Source organism: Semicossyphus pulcher, unplaced genomic scaffold (genome assembly GCF_022749685.1).
Source record: "Semicossyphus pulcher isolate SPU_LCO1_2020_fin unplaced genomic scaffold, fSemPul1.0.p SCAF_22, whole genome shotgun sequence".
Classification (NCBI taxonomy): domain Eukaryota; kingdom Metazoa; phylum Chordata; class Actinopteri; order Labriformes; family Labridae; genus Semicossyphus; species Semicossyphus pulcher.
The window spans coordinates 20,387,751-20,405,640 of record NW_027211696.1 but is presented as its reverse complement, the minus strand read 5'-3'; the positions used below and the strand labels follow the sequence as shown (position 1 = coordinate 20,405,640).

Sequence of the window (17,890 nt, the reverse complement as noted above, 5' to 3'; positions counted from 1 at the left end):
CAGGACGGAGCTGCAGCTGCATCAGCTTCCTGAGTCCAACTCTTTTGGTATCACTCATCCCACTAAGGTCAGTAAGTGTCAGACTAACCTCAGGAGGCACACTGACCTTTGACACTTAATTCAGTCTGTTTCAGCTTCAGTCAGTCAGAGCCAAAACCGGAACACTTTGTGCTCTTCATGTCTTTTACATTTTACACAGACACAAAGAAAAGCAGGCAGCAGCTGATTTAACTCCTGGAACTTTTAACTTCCCGTCTTACTTTTAATTATGTCTGTTTTTATGTCTTTATTCATATTGGTTACATTCTGTTGTTTGTGATATTCTGCTGTTGATAGCTGCTTCATAACGGATGTAACTGACCTACTAACCTTCCACGGTCTGAAAAGTACAGAAGCCCAAAGTGGACATGCATGCATACATTATATTTCCTCTGTTTTCTTGTGATAACGAGTCACTTCAGTTGTTTTCTCGAGATCACAGCGCTGCAGCACCGTGACGTCAGATGATCAGAACTCGTCTCCTCAGAGCTGCAAAAGCACCAAACAAACACTTAACTGACCTCCTCAGTGTGGGCGATGGCAGCATGTCCTGCTCTGTGACATCACAGCGAGCAGCCTGTTGCTCTGTTTTCTACATCGACAGAGAATGATCCTGTTATCATGAGAAAACCAGCTTTGTTATCTCGAGATAACGAGATAAATAAGTCGAGATCTCCAGAAAAGAACTGAAATGACTCTTTACGACGGGAAACAGGAAAGAAAATGTATGGCTGCATGTCCACCTCGGGCTTCCGTAGAAAACTCACCCTGTCGACTTGTTTAGGACACAAAAGTTTGAACTTGAGACAAACTTTCGACTCATAAAAGACGTCATGATATCGTTTCCTCTGCTGGTAAATCTTTTCTGTAAAACTCTTCCGCACAGCGATCTGTGGTGATTGCAACATAACACACACATTTCTAAATCAGCATGAATCTGAAACAAATTCAAAGAGACATTTTAGTGTTTACGAGCTCGGTGCTCATGTTGGGGGGAGAGCGGGAGAAGGGAAATAGAAAAATGGTTTCTGAGGAGGAGAAATCCTGCGGTGAAGAGAGCCATCTGAAGAAAGGCAGGCTGTGACGGGAGATGAGATGTGACTCAGCTGTTCTTCCTCCTTATTAAGTGGCTCATTTCATCCCTCCTCTTCCTCCCTGTCTGTCTGCCTATGTGTGTGCGTGTGTGTCGTCAGGTTGAGGAGAAACAGCGAGCGTCCGTCGCCTTCACCAAGCTGCTGACTGCCATGGAAACGTTGGGCTTCTCGTCCGGCGAGCAGAAGGCGATCTGGCATGTCCTGGCTGGTATTTACCATCTGGGAGCTGCCGGGGCCTGTAAAGGTAACACTGACTCATCATCATCACTCACACTCTGTTAGTAAACCCCAGAGACGCATAAACACGTCCATATCTCTGTACTTCACCAATCTGATAGGCAAGAAGTTTATTTATCCCGAGGGAAATTGTTGTGCAGCAACAAAACAGGAGGAGTGCAAAAACAGAATATCAATCAGCAGAGTCAGAATCCAAAACATACACAGTGTTATACAAAGGTAAGGATATCTGCATACAGCTGTACCATATCACATCTAAAGTCCAGGTGAGTGCAGGACGTCCCTTGAGATTGCTTACATGGACGGGGATTTCTGCTCTCAACGGGACCTCCTGGTGAGATGCCTCCATCAGTGTCTTTGTAACCATCTCTGTGTCCTCCCTCTCCGCTCTCAGTGGGCAGGAGGCAGTTTGTGAGCTTCGACAGCGCTCAGGTGGCCAGCAGCGTGCTGGGCTGTGAGGGAGAGGAGCTGCACACCGCCGTCTTCAAACATCACCTCCGACAGCTGCTGCAGAGAGCCACCGGGGGCAGCAGAGAGAGGAACCCTGGTGCAGAGGCAGAGGAGGGTGAGACACACACACAAACCAGCACACACACACACACACACACACACACACACACACACACACACCAAGGTGTTTCTACTAGGAGGCAAAAGCAAGAAGAATCTGGAATACTGAGTCTGTAGATAAAATGACATTTCCTTTGACTAACAACAGATTACTTCATTCTTTATAGGAAACTTCCTTTTAATTATACATTAACCCTTTAAATGACCTGATAAGCACAGAGTGACTGTTCACCTGCAGCCTCCATTAATGACAGAAATAAATCAGTCAAATAAAGAAAGCCGGCCCAGTTTGCTGCAGTGACACACAGAAGGAGGGAGCGTGTCCTCATTCAGCCGTGTTGCTCCGGTCTCTGCAGGTCCAAGGCTGACAGCTGCTCAGTGTGTTGACGGGATGGCTGCTGGACTCTATGAGGAACTCTTTACGACCATCGTCTCTCTGATCAACAGGTACGCGTGCATCTCAGATCACGCACGTCCACACTACAGCTCCATCGAAGCTATTTAAAACAGACAAAAAAATCGCTGCTGACCTTCAGATGTTTCTGAGAAATTACAAAATGTCATTTTCAGCCCCTTAAAACTGCAGACAGGAACATTCGTAAGGGCTCCACATTTTAAGACATGTAACTTTTAGAGCCATGACATTTGGGAGGGACACAGACAAAAGGCAAGGGAGTGCAGTTCATTTAAATATTATAAATGATAATTAATATGGTTGCCCTAACGTCTTCAGTTACAGTGTGACATCTGGACTGGAAACACATCATCATGACAGCGTGTGGTATCAAAAGTGTCAACCTGCCGTGAGACGTGTCACTCTGAGAGGAGAACAGAGAACAGAGATCATAGACTTACTGAGCCTCGAGCAGTGATGAAAGAATAATCCCCTGATAGTTATTTGTTTGTGAATTCACCCAAATAACGCTAACCATGTAGTTGAAGGACCTCGGGTCGCTGGTTTAGCTCCACATACAGAGGCTACAGTCGTCAATGCAGCGGCCGCAGGTCGGACTCCCTGCCTCGGCCCTTTGCTGCATGTCACCCCCCACTCTCTCCTCCTGTTTCCTGACTCTCTTCAGCTGTCCAATCAATAAAGGCAAAAATGCCCCAAAATACTCTTAAATATTCGACCTTGATTATCAGCAAACAAGTTCTGAATGGGTTATATTCGGGCCCCAAGCAGTCCTCCAAAGTATACAGTATGGATGTCCATACTTTCTGCTAAAAGTCTCTTTTATGGATGTCGTTCTGCATTTACGGCTCTAACACGAACAGACTTCAAAACATGGCGAGTACGATGAGCAACCCATGAAATCTGGCGACTCTAAAATGTCTTTCCGCCTCGGTCAGGGTGAACAATTATAAAATTACTGGGGTGAAAAACTCACCAAAGTTTTGCTAAAGTTATTTTTTGCTCTAGAAAAACGTCAACATAAGCTTTGAACACGTCAAAGAAAAACTTCCCTTTGATTTGATGCAGAAAGATGTTTTACTTGAATGCTGTGATTATTGGTTCCTTTCATTAAAAAAGAAAGGTTGAATTTCTGTGTAATATTTCTGATCCTTTGCAGAACTTTCTCTCACTATGTTTCCTGGGATCTTTAACATTTACTCCTTCATGTAGAAACCTGCCAGTAACCTGATTCTGGTGCTGATGTGTGTTCTGTGTGCAGAGCTCTGAGCAGCCAGCAGCTGACGTTAGCCTCCGTCATGGTGGTGGACACGCCGGGCCTGAGGAACCCCAGACACTCTGCAGAGGAGCGAGCGGCCAGATGGTCTGAGCTCTGCCACAACTACCTGCAGGAGAGGCTGCTGGAGCAGTACCACACACACACCTTCACACACACGCTGGACAGATACGCACAGGTAACACCGAGGCTGACACGCCCACTTTAAGACTTATTAGAGATATTTGTTCTTCTAATTCCATGTTTGTGGGCTCTGCAGACTCATGCATGACAAAGTGATGTGTTTTTATGGAGGAAGGATTTTTACAGGAACTTAATTTGTTTGTTGAGGCCAGATTTGTACATTTTGTTCCTCCTTTAAAGCAGTTTTTAATTGTCTAAAATCTTAATTTAACATATCAATCAATACAGGCTGAATCACTGAAGTCAGTGAAGGTAGCACACGGATAAAAGTGTCTTGTAAGAAAAGGTACCTCTGTGCTCTGCTCATGTAATGTGGGCTACTTCCCCAGTGACGGTTTGTTCTCCAGGAGCACAGAAGCTTTCTCTTCTCTGACAGTCGGACGATTACAGAGTCCCCAAAGACAAAAACAACTTTCTTCCTTTAAAGTTTCAGCAGCAAACTCTTGAATCAAGACTTTTAATAGCTGGCGTAAAGAAAAGTTTTTATTCTCCTGCTGTAAAATGGACCGAGTGTCCTTCAAGCCTGAAACAGATCACACCCCACAGGCAGCCTTTCAAAGTGAGTAGCTGCACACAGTCTGACACTTTCAATCCAGACCTGCACAACCTGTAAGATTCATTATAACAGTTGAGACAGTTAAACTGAGCTGCTTTTCATCTCGCCCGATCGTCAGAGCAAGTTTAGATTTGTCTATTTATCACCAAACATCTGCAAACTAAACACATTCCCATCAGTCTTAGTGACCAGATTGTGCTCCTTTCTAAAGCGGACATGTTTTAGCTCTGCAATCAATTTTCTATTATTCTGATTTTCTTTTTGATTCACGTTGTTTCATTTTATAAATTGTATACACATTTTAACGTTTTTCGGAGCCTCTCCTTCCTCCTGAAACCAACAAGCCGTTTTGCCGATCATAGGTCAGACCTTAGCCACGATTGGCTGACAGTTTCTTGAGTGACCGCATAGCCCCTCCCCCACATGTGCAATCCCACGTGGGGGAGCCACCGCACCGCACTGTCACTCCAAAGTTGTAGAAAACATGGCTGCTCTGGGATCTGTTATTCGGCCTTATATGTACGAGCCAGAATCGGCAGGAGGTATCTGAATGGTACGCTGAAATCTTGACAACGACTCGACTACAAGCTCGTGCAAGACGGCAGCCTGAGGCGAACGACGGTGAATGACGATTGGTCGATTTCAGCCAAAGCGAGGTTCTAAGTAGAAACCTGCAGCGGTTCTGAACGGCCCGTTTCAGAGGCGACCTTTTTAAATTATTATCATGCAGTTTTCACTTTCTCACGGTGAACAATAAACAACCAAAAATGTGAAACCCATGAAAATATGAGAATATCCTTTATAGAGAAATGTCCCCTTCAAAGTATAATTATAGACTGTTTTTCTATTACTGTTGGTTATAATGCATGTTAGTGAATCATTAATAATATGTTGTGTTGCATGTTTCCGTGTGTGTTTCAGGAGAAGATCCCTCTGCAGTTGGAGTGTCCAGAGAACAGCCCGGCTGAGGTGGTGTCGGCCATCGACCAGCCGCCTCCACAGGTACACGACACTGACCAACTTAAGACACACAAAGCTGGAACAGAGGATAACTGTGCAGCTCAACCTTCTTAACAGAAATGATTTTATATATAAATGTCAGCTTGCTCTTCATTAGGAGCATCACTGGAGCTGTGAAAACAGGCATGTGATGTCCACAGAGGAGCTTTGTAGTCTGATTAAATCACAGGGTTCTCGCGGCTCCTTAAAAAGTCTTAAAAAGTCTTAAAAGTCTTAAAGTCAGGTCAGTTAAGGTCATAATTTGTCGTACGTTTACTCTCAATGTGCGGATGGTGCGCTTAAGGCTGACGGGAAGATTGTCACGCAGCGATCTAACATTAGCGTAACAAAGAGTTTAGCAGACTGTACTGTCTCAGAGACTCCACAAGCCTTACTTGCTCACGTCATGTTTGCCAACTACAGACGGTGACTTGTGGTTAGATATAATTGAGCGAAGATGGGGAGATGCAGGTTTAGCCAAAACTGGTTGGAAGGAGAGCGGCTTCGGAGGCGGTTGGCGCGAGCAAGAAACGACAACACAAGGTGCAGTTTATGTCGAAAGACATTCTCGTTAGGGACCGTGGGGATGAAAGCTGGTGAATCCCACATAAGATCTCAAAGCACCAGCGCTACGCAGCAGCAGCTCGTCGTCGTGGGGCTTTGATTGTATTTGTTGAGGTCTTAAAGGGTAAAGGTCTTAACAAGGGTTGAATTTGATTTGATAAAAATGGTGCAAGAACCCCGAATGACCCTGAAACGGCTTGTGATTTTGAACAGAGAGGTCAACTAACGAAAGGTTAATGTGCATTTAGTTTCAGTTGGATTTGGGTACGCGTAGGATCGTGTGTTTTTGGAGCTCATAGCTGAATACTCGGGACTAAATGTCAGGATGTCTCGGCCTCTGCAGCTTCTTAGACTTTCTTAGAAGTGCCATGTCAGATCCCTGGAGTTTCCCTTTGAAGGGTTTGAAACAGAAGCTTTGACTTGTCCTGCGCAAACTCTTAAAGATGATACCAGGGAAGGGAGATATTCACACAAGGCGTGAAGAGTGTGATTGGCTCTGGTGGATTTACAAAATAAAATGTATCTTAAGAGCGTTAAACCGACCGTACAGCTGCCAAAATAAAAGTCCAGTTCTTAAATTGTTTGTACATGTCTCAGTTGCTTCAATTATTTTCCTGCAATCAGAGCAATATGTATACTGTTTATATTTATGTGTGTGTGTGTGTGTGTGTGTGTGTGTGCGTGTGTGTGTTTGTGTGTGTGTGTGTAAATATTGGGAAAATGTTCTCTCTTTTTTTCCCTTCATCCACCATCTGACAGAGCGAGAGAGTCTCCAAGCTTCTGCACAATTTATGCTCATTTTCTCTTTTATGGTAATTATATATTCTGTGTGTGTGTGTGTGTGTGTGTGTGTGTGTGTGTGTGTGTTTAAGGTCCGGGCGGCAGATGGAGACCCCAGAGGTCTGTTATGGGTTCTGGATGAGGAGATGGTGACACCAGCCTCGAGTGAGAACAGCGCCCTGGAGAGAGTCTGCCAGTATTACAGCAACACTGGTAAAAACCCACACACACACACACACACATACACACACGCACACACACACTCTCTCTCTCTACAGTATGTTTCATTTTCTCTTGGATAACTCTTTCCACCCCTGCAGTGCGTCAGTGCGAGCAGCCGCTGCAGTGCGAGGTGAACCACCTCATGGGCTGCGACCCGATCCGCTACGACCTAACGGGCTGGTTCGGCCTGATCCAGAACAACCCGTCTGCTCTGAACGCCATCTGTGTGCTCCAGAACTCCACCATGTGAGTGTGCTGAAAGGCCCGGGAGGCTGGTAAACAGGATGTTATGTCTGAGTAAACATCTAATTATAGTCCCCTGACGTCTGATTGGCCTTAAGATGAAATTTACACCAGAGAAGACGAAAAGAGCTTTTTATGGCCAAAGGTTTGAGGACAAACTGAACTTTATTTCATGTTCTGCTGCTCTTTAAGTCTTTATGCAGGAAAATAAAGTTACATTTTAGACAGTTTAAAAGTCTGACGCTGTGCCACTCTCAAGTCCCTGACTCCTTTCAGCGATGTGAAGCTTAATGTAAAAAAGGTGGGCTCCTTCTCGAAGCACATATTCGTTTTGGTCATTTTGGGAACTTTAAAAGTACGCAGAATGAGCTCTTAGCAGCTCCTGTTTACAGTGTAACGAAGGATGTTCGGACGAGTATCACTGAAATACTTTTATAATGAAGAAACCTTAAAATGTGACGATTCTCAGGCAGGTTCTGGTGTTAACACAAACTGTTTTTTGACTATAATTTCTCAAAGGATTTATGGATGATCGTTAGCAACTGACATCAGGGACAATGCACTAAAATGGAGGTATTATTGTAGCAAAGTTATTTGCAATTGTGTGTAGAGAGACATCAGAGAATCTGCGTTTGTTTACTCAGATTTGTGAGAGTGTAAAGGAACCTAGCACGCATCCACGAGTCCCAATATACATTTACAAATCTCAGCAGATGTTAGGAAACAATTTCAAACAGATTTATGAATCACAGTACACAGGTTATAATCTTTATTTGCAGATTCTAATACAAACGTAGGCGCTGGAACAGATTTTAGTACGGTTTCTGTTTGTAGCCGAGTAGTATTGACCAATCACCTGTCAGCAGTCTTCAGTGTATGCAGGAGAAATAGTCCGTGTGGAGAGCAAAAGCAGGCAGAACGTGATCCCCCATAATGACATAATCGACCTCCGTTCAACAAGCTTTGTCAGTTTCCATCCATGCCATTTGTCACAGAATAACCACCTTGTCTTGTCTGTCTTCCTCAGAGGCGAAGTGAAGGCCATGTTCACCCCCAGAATCTCTCTGCCCCCTCTGTGTCGAGGTCTGGGGGGTCTGGAGGGAGGCAGCGCACGTTCCCTGCAGAGGAACGGCACCATCAGGAAAACCTTCAGTGGAGGGATGGCGGCCATACGCAGACACTCCCAGTGCATCGCAGTCAAACTACAGGCGGTAAGTGTACCTGTACCTGCAGTTTGTCCTCAGAGTACTCGTGCCTGTGAGGATTCAGTCTCACTGTCCCCACCGTGCAGGACGCTCTGGTGAACCTGATCCGTCGAGCCCGGCCCGTGTTCCTGCAGTGTGTGAGTGCGAAGGGCGACAGTGGAAGTTTTGATGTCCCGGCTCTCCGAGTTCAGCTTCACTCCACACAGATCCTGTCGGCCCTGCAGCTGCACCGCACAGGTCAGACCATCATCATCTGTCACAAGCAGTTACTGTCTTTAAGTCCTCTCTCGTCATGCTACTCTCCTCTCCCTCCTACCTTCATCTCAGAGGGAAATATAGTACTTTATGTTCCACTTTGTGTTGGATGGAAACTTTTACTACACTATAATTGTACAACTTGCAGAAGATGTTCTGAATATGTTGTATTTCTCTTGTTGTGTTGCTCCTTGTTACCAACTCTCTCCTCTTTGCTGTCTTTATGTAAATCTTACTTTAATTAGTCTAAAAATGTTTCCTGCTTCAGCTTCTGCAGGAAGTGATTACGTTTCTTCACACCTGTTTTCCTGCACGCTCAGGTTTAGTTTCCAGATGTGAGCTTTCCTTTAGATGATGAGAACAAGTCTGAACTGTTTGTCTCTCCGTCTCTCTCTCAGGTTACCCAGAGCACATGACTCTGAGTGACTTCAGGTGTCACTTCCAGGCGTTGTCTCCTCCCATTATGAAACGTTACGCTTCCATGTTTGTCAGCCACGATGAGAGAAAGGTCAGCAGCTCGCTCCGTCACACACACATCCTGTTTTACTATCTTCAGCTCAGAATAATTCACCCTTACTCTCCTCTCTGTGTGTCAGGCGGTGGAGGAGCTGCTGGCAGAGCTGGATCTGGATCGAAAGAGCATTGTCGTCGGCGCCAGCAGGGTGAGAACATGTCCTGTGATCAAACAGCAGAACATGAGTCCAGCTGCTGTGGTGTTTCATGGGTGTTCTCTCTGCTGTGTCTCAGGTGTTCATGAAGCGAGGTGTGCTGCGCTACCTGGAGCAGCAGAGGGACCAGCAGGTCACCGGCTGGTTGGTCCACCTACAGGCCGCCTGTCTGGGACACCAGGCTCGTCAGAAGTACAGAAAACTCAAGGTTAGTGTCACATGCTCGTCTTCGTTCAGTGACAACCATCCTCTTAGACGCAGATCTTATGCATTTCTGTGTGTCTGTGTGTGTGTGCGTGCAGGTGCAGCAGATGGCGGTCAGATGTCTGCAGAGGAACCTCCGGGCTCTGAGGGTCGCAGCCAAGTGGAGCTGGTGGAAACTTTTCTGCAGAGTGCGTCCTCAGCTCGACGTCAACATGGACAACGAGAGGCTGCGGGCTAAAGAGGTACACACACACACACACACACACACACACACACACACACCCGGGACCCCACACACACATGTTTGGCTGTTAAAAAATAGTTTGACGTGGCGCCAGTTTAGCTCAGCACATCCCAAGTACAGAGGCTGCAGTCGTCGATGCGGTGGCCCGGGTTTGAATCTTTGCCACGTGTCATCCCAACACTCTCTTCTCTGTTTCCGACACTATCCACTGTCCTCTCTCTGTCATTAAGGGCATGAAAGACCAACACATAAATACAAGTATTTTGATATTTGGAAAGATGATGATAAAGAATTAAACGATAAAGTTTGATAGCACCTAGCTTAGCTTAGCTACACTCGCCCTGCTTTCCAATCCTCTTACCTTTTCTTTTAACTGTCGTACGTACTGCAGCATCCCTTCGAAGTATCTACTGTTAATGCAGCGTGCATACATTTAGCAATCATTTCTTCATCATAACATTATGCCTTTAACTTTGATCCTCTTACTCATACATCCGTCGCAGTCTGCCCATCTGTCTGTTCTCTGTCGATGTGACGTATCTTCTCTTCTGGGTCAGAGTAGCCAAAAACAACATGCTGGCTTCCATACTGCAAACTGCGACAGGATGTCGTACAACATCCTGAAATTTTAGGCATTTTACAAACCTGTATTAGGATAATCTAAATCCTTTTCTGGCATACAAATAACTTTCGAGAACTTACGTGGGAGTTCAAATCAAAACAAACACACACGAGTACAAGGAAAAAAAGGCAAAGTGAGCTGGGTAACGGTTCTTATTGACTGTAGATCTTGTTGGTTTTGAGCAGTTTTTTAAATGAGTGAATGGTTGGGATGCAGATCTCAAAAGGGAGAGAGTTCCACAGGGTGGGGGCTGCCACACTGAAGGCTCTCGCCCCAAAAGTCAGCAGGCGGGTGTGTGGAACGGTGAGCACGCCTGAGGTCAGAAAGCTGCTGTGGGGCCGGGACATGGAGGGATTCGTAGGTGAGAGGGAGGATTTTATAGAAGATACCAGTGAAGGTGGGTTAGGGTGGGGGTGATGTGTTGCTAGGGCTTGGTGGTGGTCAGAACCCTGGCAGCACAGTTCTGCACATACTGAAGCCTGTCCAGGGATGTGCTGAGTATCGTTAGACCAGACGGGATGTGCTGAAGGCATGTATGAGGGTCTCTGCCACGGAGTCAGGAAATGTCTTTGAGGTAGCAGAAGACAAGGATGACACCCAAGTTGCAGACTTCTGGGGATGGGCGGCTAGAGCAGCCGTCCAGGTCAACGAGGATATCTCCAACCTTCCCGAGCAGTGCCTTGGGTGCCCCAACCATGAGCTCTCGTTATTGCTGTTCAGCTTGAGAAAATCAGATGACATCCAGGTGTTTATGTTGTGCAGGCAGGCCACAAGTGACTGTTGGGATGATTTGGAAGCTTAAGCCGTGGTGGCGGGTGATTTGGCCAAGGGGGACCATGTAGATGGTGAAGAGAGGAGGTCCAAGGACGGAGCCCTGGGGCACTCCTTGGTTGACCGGGGCTGCTTTGGAGCTGAAACGCAGCCTTGAAACGTCCAGGTTAAAGATCAAATCCACCTCATAGCACCTCTAAAGCTCAGTGATCCTCCTTTATTTAATCAAAGCATAAAAAGAATTTGAACTTGACAGAAATAACTAACAGCGTCTAATATTGATCACGACAAATGAAAACAGAGCCTGAGCGTGCTACAGGTGATGAGACAAACACGAGGAGACGTTTCTGCAGCGAGGATCCTCTGCAGCAACAGGTGGACTGTCAGCACAGTGAGAGATGAGATGGTAGAAAAGATGCTAACAAACAGTTCATGAAACAGACGAGTTCAGACGCTGCTCTTTCTCTTCTTGTCAGGATGAGATATCGGCTCTGAGACGACGCCTGGAGAAATCAGAGAAGGAGAGGAACGAGCTGAGGCAGACTGCAGACAGCCTGGAGACCAAGGTTTGTTCTGCAGCACGCACACACACACACTTCCACAAACACACACACACTCTGCTCATGTTTTCTCTGTCTGTGTGTGTAGGTTACAGCTGTGACATCTGAGCTAAGCGATGAGCGTTTTCGTGGTGACGCGGTGGGTCAGGCTCTGGATGTGGAGAGGGCCGAGAGACTCCGACTCGGCAGGGAGAACAAAGAGCTGCAGGTAGAGCAAGAGAGTAATCTATTACTCAGTCCTCAGGAAACACAGAGGAAGTGATGACTCTTCTCTCTTCTCCTTACGGGTATACACACCTGAAAAGTAGTGCGTCCAAACATCTCTTTCCTTCATCCTCAGACTCGTCTAGACCAGTGTAAGGTCACGATGGAAACGCTGGAGAAGCAGCTGGAGGAGGAGAAGCAGAGAGTCCAGATGGCTGCGAGTCAGAGAGGAGCGGCAACAGGTAACGATCAGGAGGCTTTGCTCGTCTCTTGTGTTTGTGTTTCTTAGCGACAATGTCCTCGTTTAAGTCGTTCTTATTTTACTGTGGACATGTTACTGCCACAGTTGCCAAGGGTTACAATGAAAGAGTGGCTCAGAAAATAGGGCTCGTGCTGAATGCTTTTCAGTTTCTAACCTGAATACTCTCACACTTTTTTGCAAGAGGTTTACTCATACGAGTTTCCTAAGTCACCAAAATGTCTTACCTGCACAGCTGCCTGTTCAGCCGGATGAAGCTAACCTGTTCACACCTTGTGCAGCTTCCTGAGCCGGAGGAGAAGAGGAATATTCTGAGAAAAAACTTGAAAGTACTGAGATTAAAGTCGTAAATTTGCCATAAAAAAAGGACAAATTTCCCCGTTTGCCCCAGGGGTTACCGTCACACATGGAGGTTACCCTACGACCTCCTGACGGATACTGACAGGAAACAAACCTACTTTAAATACAATTCTAAATGTTGTTTAGGATTCGACAGCACAGCTCGTTCTGAAGGAGACGACACGACGGCTTTACAAACTGATTAATGACAAAATGCAAAAACTAGGGCAGCATATTCTCACTCATTCTTGCAAATTTACGACTTTAATCTTAACGAGATGGAGAATTTCACACTGCAGAACTTCAAATCCCACTTTTAGTAAGATATATTTTTTCACCAGGACTCAAGACCTAAAATCAGCTGGTCAGGTGTCACAAAGTCTTACCTATGAAGTATGACAGCAGCTGCTTAGAGGGAACTTTCTCCATGTTTTATGTGGACGTCCAATCAGTCAATTGAAGCATAATTTCCTCAGTTATGCTTTACTGACAAAGTTAACTCCTCCTGCCTGCTGAGCCGTGCCAGGAGTTACTACATGTACCATGATGCATTGCTTCAGCTGTATATTCTGCTAGAATAAATATGGCTTAATATCCGAGTCAGCTAAAATATCTCTTTGTCCATAACATCCTCTGCGGTCATGTTTGGGGATGTAGCTTTGTTCATAGTGTAGTTCTGTAACTAGTGTGCGATATACGACAAGGAGGGCACTAGAAGTCAAAGATGGAACAGCCTGTAGATCTTCCAGGACGTATACGACATCGAATGAATGCACTGGTGGTGGAAGAACAACAGAGTTTACAGCGTACTTTAAGAAGCACCAATAAAGCCTGCACTGGTCTGAACGGTACTTGTCTTTGAGTGCTAACCAAACAGCAACAACAGATAATACAGAGACTAACAGTTTAGCTGTGATAAAAAAAAGAGGGATAATCTTTGACCTTTCTTGGAAAGCTTAAAATAAGTCCTGGGCTGTCTCTTAATAGTCTTCTTTCTTTAAGAAGGTTCCTAACTGAGCGTTGTGACCTGGTCTGTTTGGAGTATATCGATAAGAGCTGGTTGAGTTCTGTAAATACTAAAGAGAGGAGGTTGTCCTTTCCAAAGTCCTTCACCTCACCTCACGATGTTTCCCACTGAGGTCGAGCAAAAGTGTTTAGGAAAGACGCAGGAGGACTTTTTTTTTTCACCACTCGACCGCAGCCCCGGTTTTGAGTGACCCTGCCCGTCACCCCAGACAAAGTCACATCCATCTCTCCCCACACACAGACAGCGAGCTGGCCATGCAGCTGGAGTGCTGCCAGACGGAGGTGGAATTTGTCCGCAGACGACTCAAGCAGACGGAGGAAAAACTGGAGACGGAGAGACAGACGCGACAACAGCTCGATACCAAGGTGAGACAGGACGCCGTGACGTGAACGGACACACTGATGGGAGATTAAATCTCTGAGGGTTATAACAGTGTGTGTGTGTGTGTGTGCGTGTGTGTGTGTGTGTGTGTAGGTGGCGTCTCTGCAGGCCCAGCTGGAGCAGTCCCGGCGGAGTGCCACAGAGCTGAAACGTCACTGTCGCCGCGTGACCTCTGACCTTCAGGACGCCAGAGTCCTCACTGACAGCCTGCAGAGCCGCATGCACGAGCTGGACCGCAAACAGAGAAGGTTTGTCTCTCACTGTTACAGATTCATCTTATTCTTTACATCAGATTTTTCACTCTCTATTAAAGAGCAATGTCAGATTTTTTAAACATTGTCCCTGTTGTTATATTTTTTTTGAGATCTAAATGACTAAAAGGTACAGAAAGTTTGGGAATGTCTTCATCCTGCAGCAGTGAAACAGGCTGTAACGGCTGCAACATAATCCTTGATGGATCAAAGGTCGTCCACTAAAAGTTCTTGTTGTTTCCACTGACACTGAACACAGAAGTGACTGCCCTACTTCTACCTATATTTATTAGTTTATTTCATTATTGTGTGACTTTGGTGTTTAGTTTGGATCCAACACAATATTCATGTAACACACAATGACACAAACAAGTAACTGATTGAAGCAGCAGTAGACCAACAACTTCTGTGTTCTGCGACGTAAAACTACTGTTTTTGTCAATGGAGTCTGGTGGCTTTTTAAGAAGGTAACGAAAACATGTTACTCTTCCGACACAGGTAGACCTTTTTGTTAAAGAGGAAGGTGATTTTTTAACCAGGAACAGACGTTAAATTGCTCTCTGTAAAGCCACCAGACTCCATTGAAAAAAACAGTAATTTTAAGTTGCAGAACACGAGGGATTATAGTCTTCTGCTGCTGTATTGTTCAGTTAGTTTGTGCTATTGTTTGTGATACAAATATTAATAATATATATCCAAACCAACCATTTAAAACACCGAAGTGACACAATGACTGAAACAAACGGAGCAATAGAGGCCTTGGAAGACCAACAACTCCTGTTTCTCTGCAAGGTAAAATTAGCGTTTTTGTCAATGGAGTCTGGTGTCTTTGAAGAGAGCGATGTTACGTCTGTTTCTTGTTAAGAAATGGATCTATCTCTGTAGGGATCCTTTCTGTAATGTTGTCAGACACTTAGAATAACAATCTGAGCCTGTCAGTGGAAACAACAAGTCATTACATCGCTCTCTTCAAAGCCACAAGACTCCATTGACAAAAACACTCATTTTACCTTGCAGAAAAACAGGAGTTGTTGGTCATCTGCTTCCTCTATCGGTTCAGCTTTTATTAGTCATTGTGTCAATTTGGTGTTTAAATGATTAGACCAGATCAAACACAATATTTGTATCACAAACAATAGCACAAACTAACTGAACAATACAGCAGCAGAAGACCATAATCCCTCGTGTTCTGCAACTTAAAATGACTGCTTTTTTAATGGAGTCTGGTGTCTTTGAAGAGAGCAATGTAACGTCTGTTTGTGGTTAAAACAATCATCTTCCTCTGTAACAAAAAGGTCTATCTCTGTAGGGATCCTTTCTGTAATGCTGTCACACACTTGGACTTTGATTGGGCACCATTACTGCCTGTTTTGTGGCTGCAGCCGACAACTACTGATCTACTGGAGCAATTGCAAAACTTTTAGACATTTAGAGCTCAAAAATATGTAAAAACAAGGCCCAGGTTTAAAAGAAGAGTTACCCTTTAAAGTCCAAAAAATGTGTTCAAATGGTGTGTAGTTAATTATTTCCACATTAATATCAGAGGAAGGAGCGAGTTATCGACATTTGAAAGAGGAAATATGCTGCATCGCCAAGTCTCATTAAGAATCAGCAGCTTGAAATTGTTTCCTCTCACAAATATCTGGAGGTACAAATTGATATGAAATTAAACTTCTCATGAGATATTAATGTTGTGATTAAAAAGGCCAGTCGAGCTTATTTTTCCACACAAAACTCATAAAGTCCTTTGAGGTCAGACGGAAGATTGTAAATGTTTTCCATCAGATTTGGCTAACATCATTACTGCGCCTGATAGAAGCAGGATTAATGAGTTTATTTAAAGGCTGCTTCTGTAATTGGTTTGACTTTTAGAAAAGGTTTTAGAGGAAAGAAGAGGCCGGAGTTTCAGTTTGAAGGTCGTCTCCGGGCTGCTGTGTGCAGTCGAGGATGAAATGGCAATGGTAAAAGAAATACTCTGAGATCTCTCCGAGGTGCTGAAGTTAAAGAAGGTAGATAGGAAAGATAGATTTACTAGGTTTACTTCTGGTCAGCTGCATTAAAGCAGTTGTGCAGTATTAACCTGAAACACCTTCCTGTTGTTTCTGTGTTTGTTCAGGTTTGACAGTGAGTTGACTCAGGCTCTGGAGGAAGCCGACAACGAGAGGGAGCAGAAGGACAAAGCCTGTCAGGAGAACACAGCTCTGGGGGCAGAAATATACACCCTGCGCCGCAGCCTGCAGGTTTGGATTTTTTGTTCACTGTATAAGTAATTTTTTCTACAAAACCAGGACGAAAACCACACTGAGACGCAGCTGGGACCTGGAGAGTAAGATAAAAAGCATCTCACACTGTTCAGTCCTTCAGTGCAAGTACACACTGTGAAAATACTCCAGCACAAGTCCTGCATTTAAAACTCCCCAACTACTTTACACACTGTTTGGTGGTAATGCATCGTTTCCTTAAGGTTTCTGTATGTTTGTCCTCTGAGAACCACGTATCTCTAAAGCCATCAGCTTTCTAACAGTTAACTTTAGAGATAATCTGAGTTTAACAGTTTATTCATCTTTAATTGTTCAATAGATCCAGATTCAGATATCCACTTTTTTTCTATCCAGGATCAGCTAATCCAGCTTCTGTTTATCCCGGTTGTTCAAAGATAACTGGATATGATCAACCTGATCAAACTGACGTTTAAGGATAAACTAAATCCGGATTATCAGCTCTCTGAGTGGGACTTCATGCTGCATACTTTGTTTACTTTGCTTTTATTAGAATATTTCATGTTTGATGTTGAAGCTGTTTAGCAAAATATTTAATTTTTTCCACAATTCTAACGTCTACCTCACCTGCTGTGTCACTGCAGCGAATTAGTAATTCAGGAGCAAGATATTTAAACAGTTCCTCCCCTCTGCTGGGATCAGGGTTATCCTAAATTTCATGGATCAAAGTTTTCCCAATCCTACTCGTACGTTTTTAACAAGCCAAACTGGAGCTTTCATTCAGATAAAAGCCAAGACTGGATTACCTCATCTTATCCTTTTTTCTTTTGAATAATAAGCTTTCAAGATCCGATCGCTTTAATCCGATCAGATTACCTTTGAACAGCCGGGCCCAGCACACAGACTGCACTCTTTACATAGGCCACTGATGCTGGAAGTTGTATTACTGTTGGACATACAGTAAGTATAAGCAAACCCCTTAATCGACCCGGCTCGTGAGGGGAAGGGATGTACCATAAACCAGTTGGTCTTGGACACAAAGTTATTGAGTAACAAAGGGATTTGATTAGTGTGAAAACTACTTAAATCCCTGACCCCGTCCAGGTACCAAAACGAGAGCCTCAGAACAAATAGCGAGAGCACACAAAACGAGGAGAGCTGAATTCATTCAAAAGCTGCGCCCCGAACGATGAGCCGGCCAGATCTTTAAAGGGGAAGTCGGCAGCGCTCTCCTCTGATTGAGGCGCCGAAACCAATCAGTCTTCTCCAGCCGGCAGCGCCAGGTGAATGAGATTTCCGACCCAGAGGATACACGACTGTCACGAACACACACACTCCGACATAATTAGTCTCACACGGGGAGGTGAGTGAAGGCGGCTGTAACGGGGCACCTCAGGGTTCTGTTCTGGTACCGCTCTTGTTTTCTCTTCGTCTGCCCAACAGGGGTAATGCGAGCTTCCTGCATGGATAGCATCCAGTCGTACCTCTCTTTAAATCACAAGGTTC

At 44.9% G+C, this 17,890-nt stretch overlaps 1 protein-coding gene across 1 annotated transcript in view; it reads left to right on the top strand.

Moving 5' to 3' along the window:
* Positions 1-17,890, top strand: part of LOC138602417 (unconventional myosin-XVIIIb-like) — a 53,251-nt gene that overhangs the window by 16,661 nt on the left and 18,700 nt on the right. The window contains exons 11-30 of the mRNA XM_069673891.1: positions 4-67; positions 1,233-1,377; positions 1,765-1,935; positions 2,297-2,387; positions 3,614-3,806; positions 5,289-5,369; positions 6,803-6,923; positions 7,031-7,178; positions 8,203-8,386; positions 8,467-8,617; positions 9,034-9,143; positions 9,232-9,297; positions 9,383-9,511; positions 9,606-9,749; positions 11,621-11,710; positions 11,793-11,912; positions 12,045-12,150; positions 13,774-13,898; positions 14,008-14,162; positions 16,282-16,405. Coding sequence (XP_069529992.1) covers positions 4-67; positions 1,233-1,377; positions 1,765-1,935; positions 2,297-2,387; positions 3,614-3,806; positions 5,289-5,369; positions 6,803-6,923; positions 7,031-7,178; positions 8,203-8,386; positions 8,467-8,617; positions 9,034-9,143; positions 9,232-9,297; positions 9,383-9,511; positions 9,606-9,749; positions 11,621-11,710; positions 11,793-11,912; positions 12,045-12,150; positions 13,774-13,898; positions 14,008-14,162; positions 16,282-16,405 — 2,518 coding nt within the window. The remainder of the gene's footprint in view (positions 1-3; positions 68-1,232; positions 1,378-1,764; positions 1,936-2,296; positions 2,388-3,613; positions 3,807-5,288; positions 5,370-6,802; positions 6,924-7,030; positions 7,179-8,202; positions 8,387-8,466; positions 8,618-9,033; positions 9,144-9,231; positions 9,298-9,382; positions 9,512-9,605; positions 9,750-11,620; positions 11,711-11,792; positions 11,913-12,044; positions 12,151-13,773; positions 13,899-14,007; positions 14,163-16,281; positions 16,406-17,890) is intronic.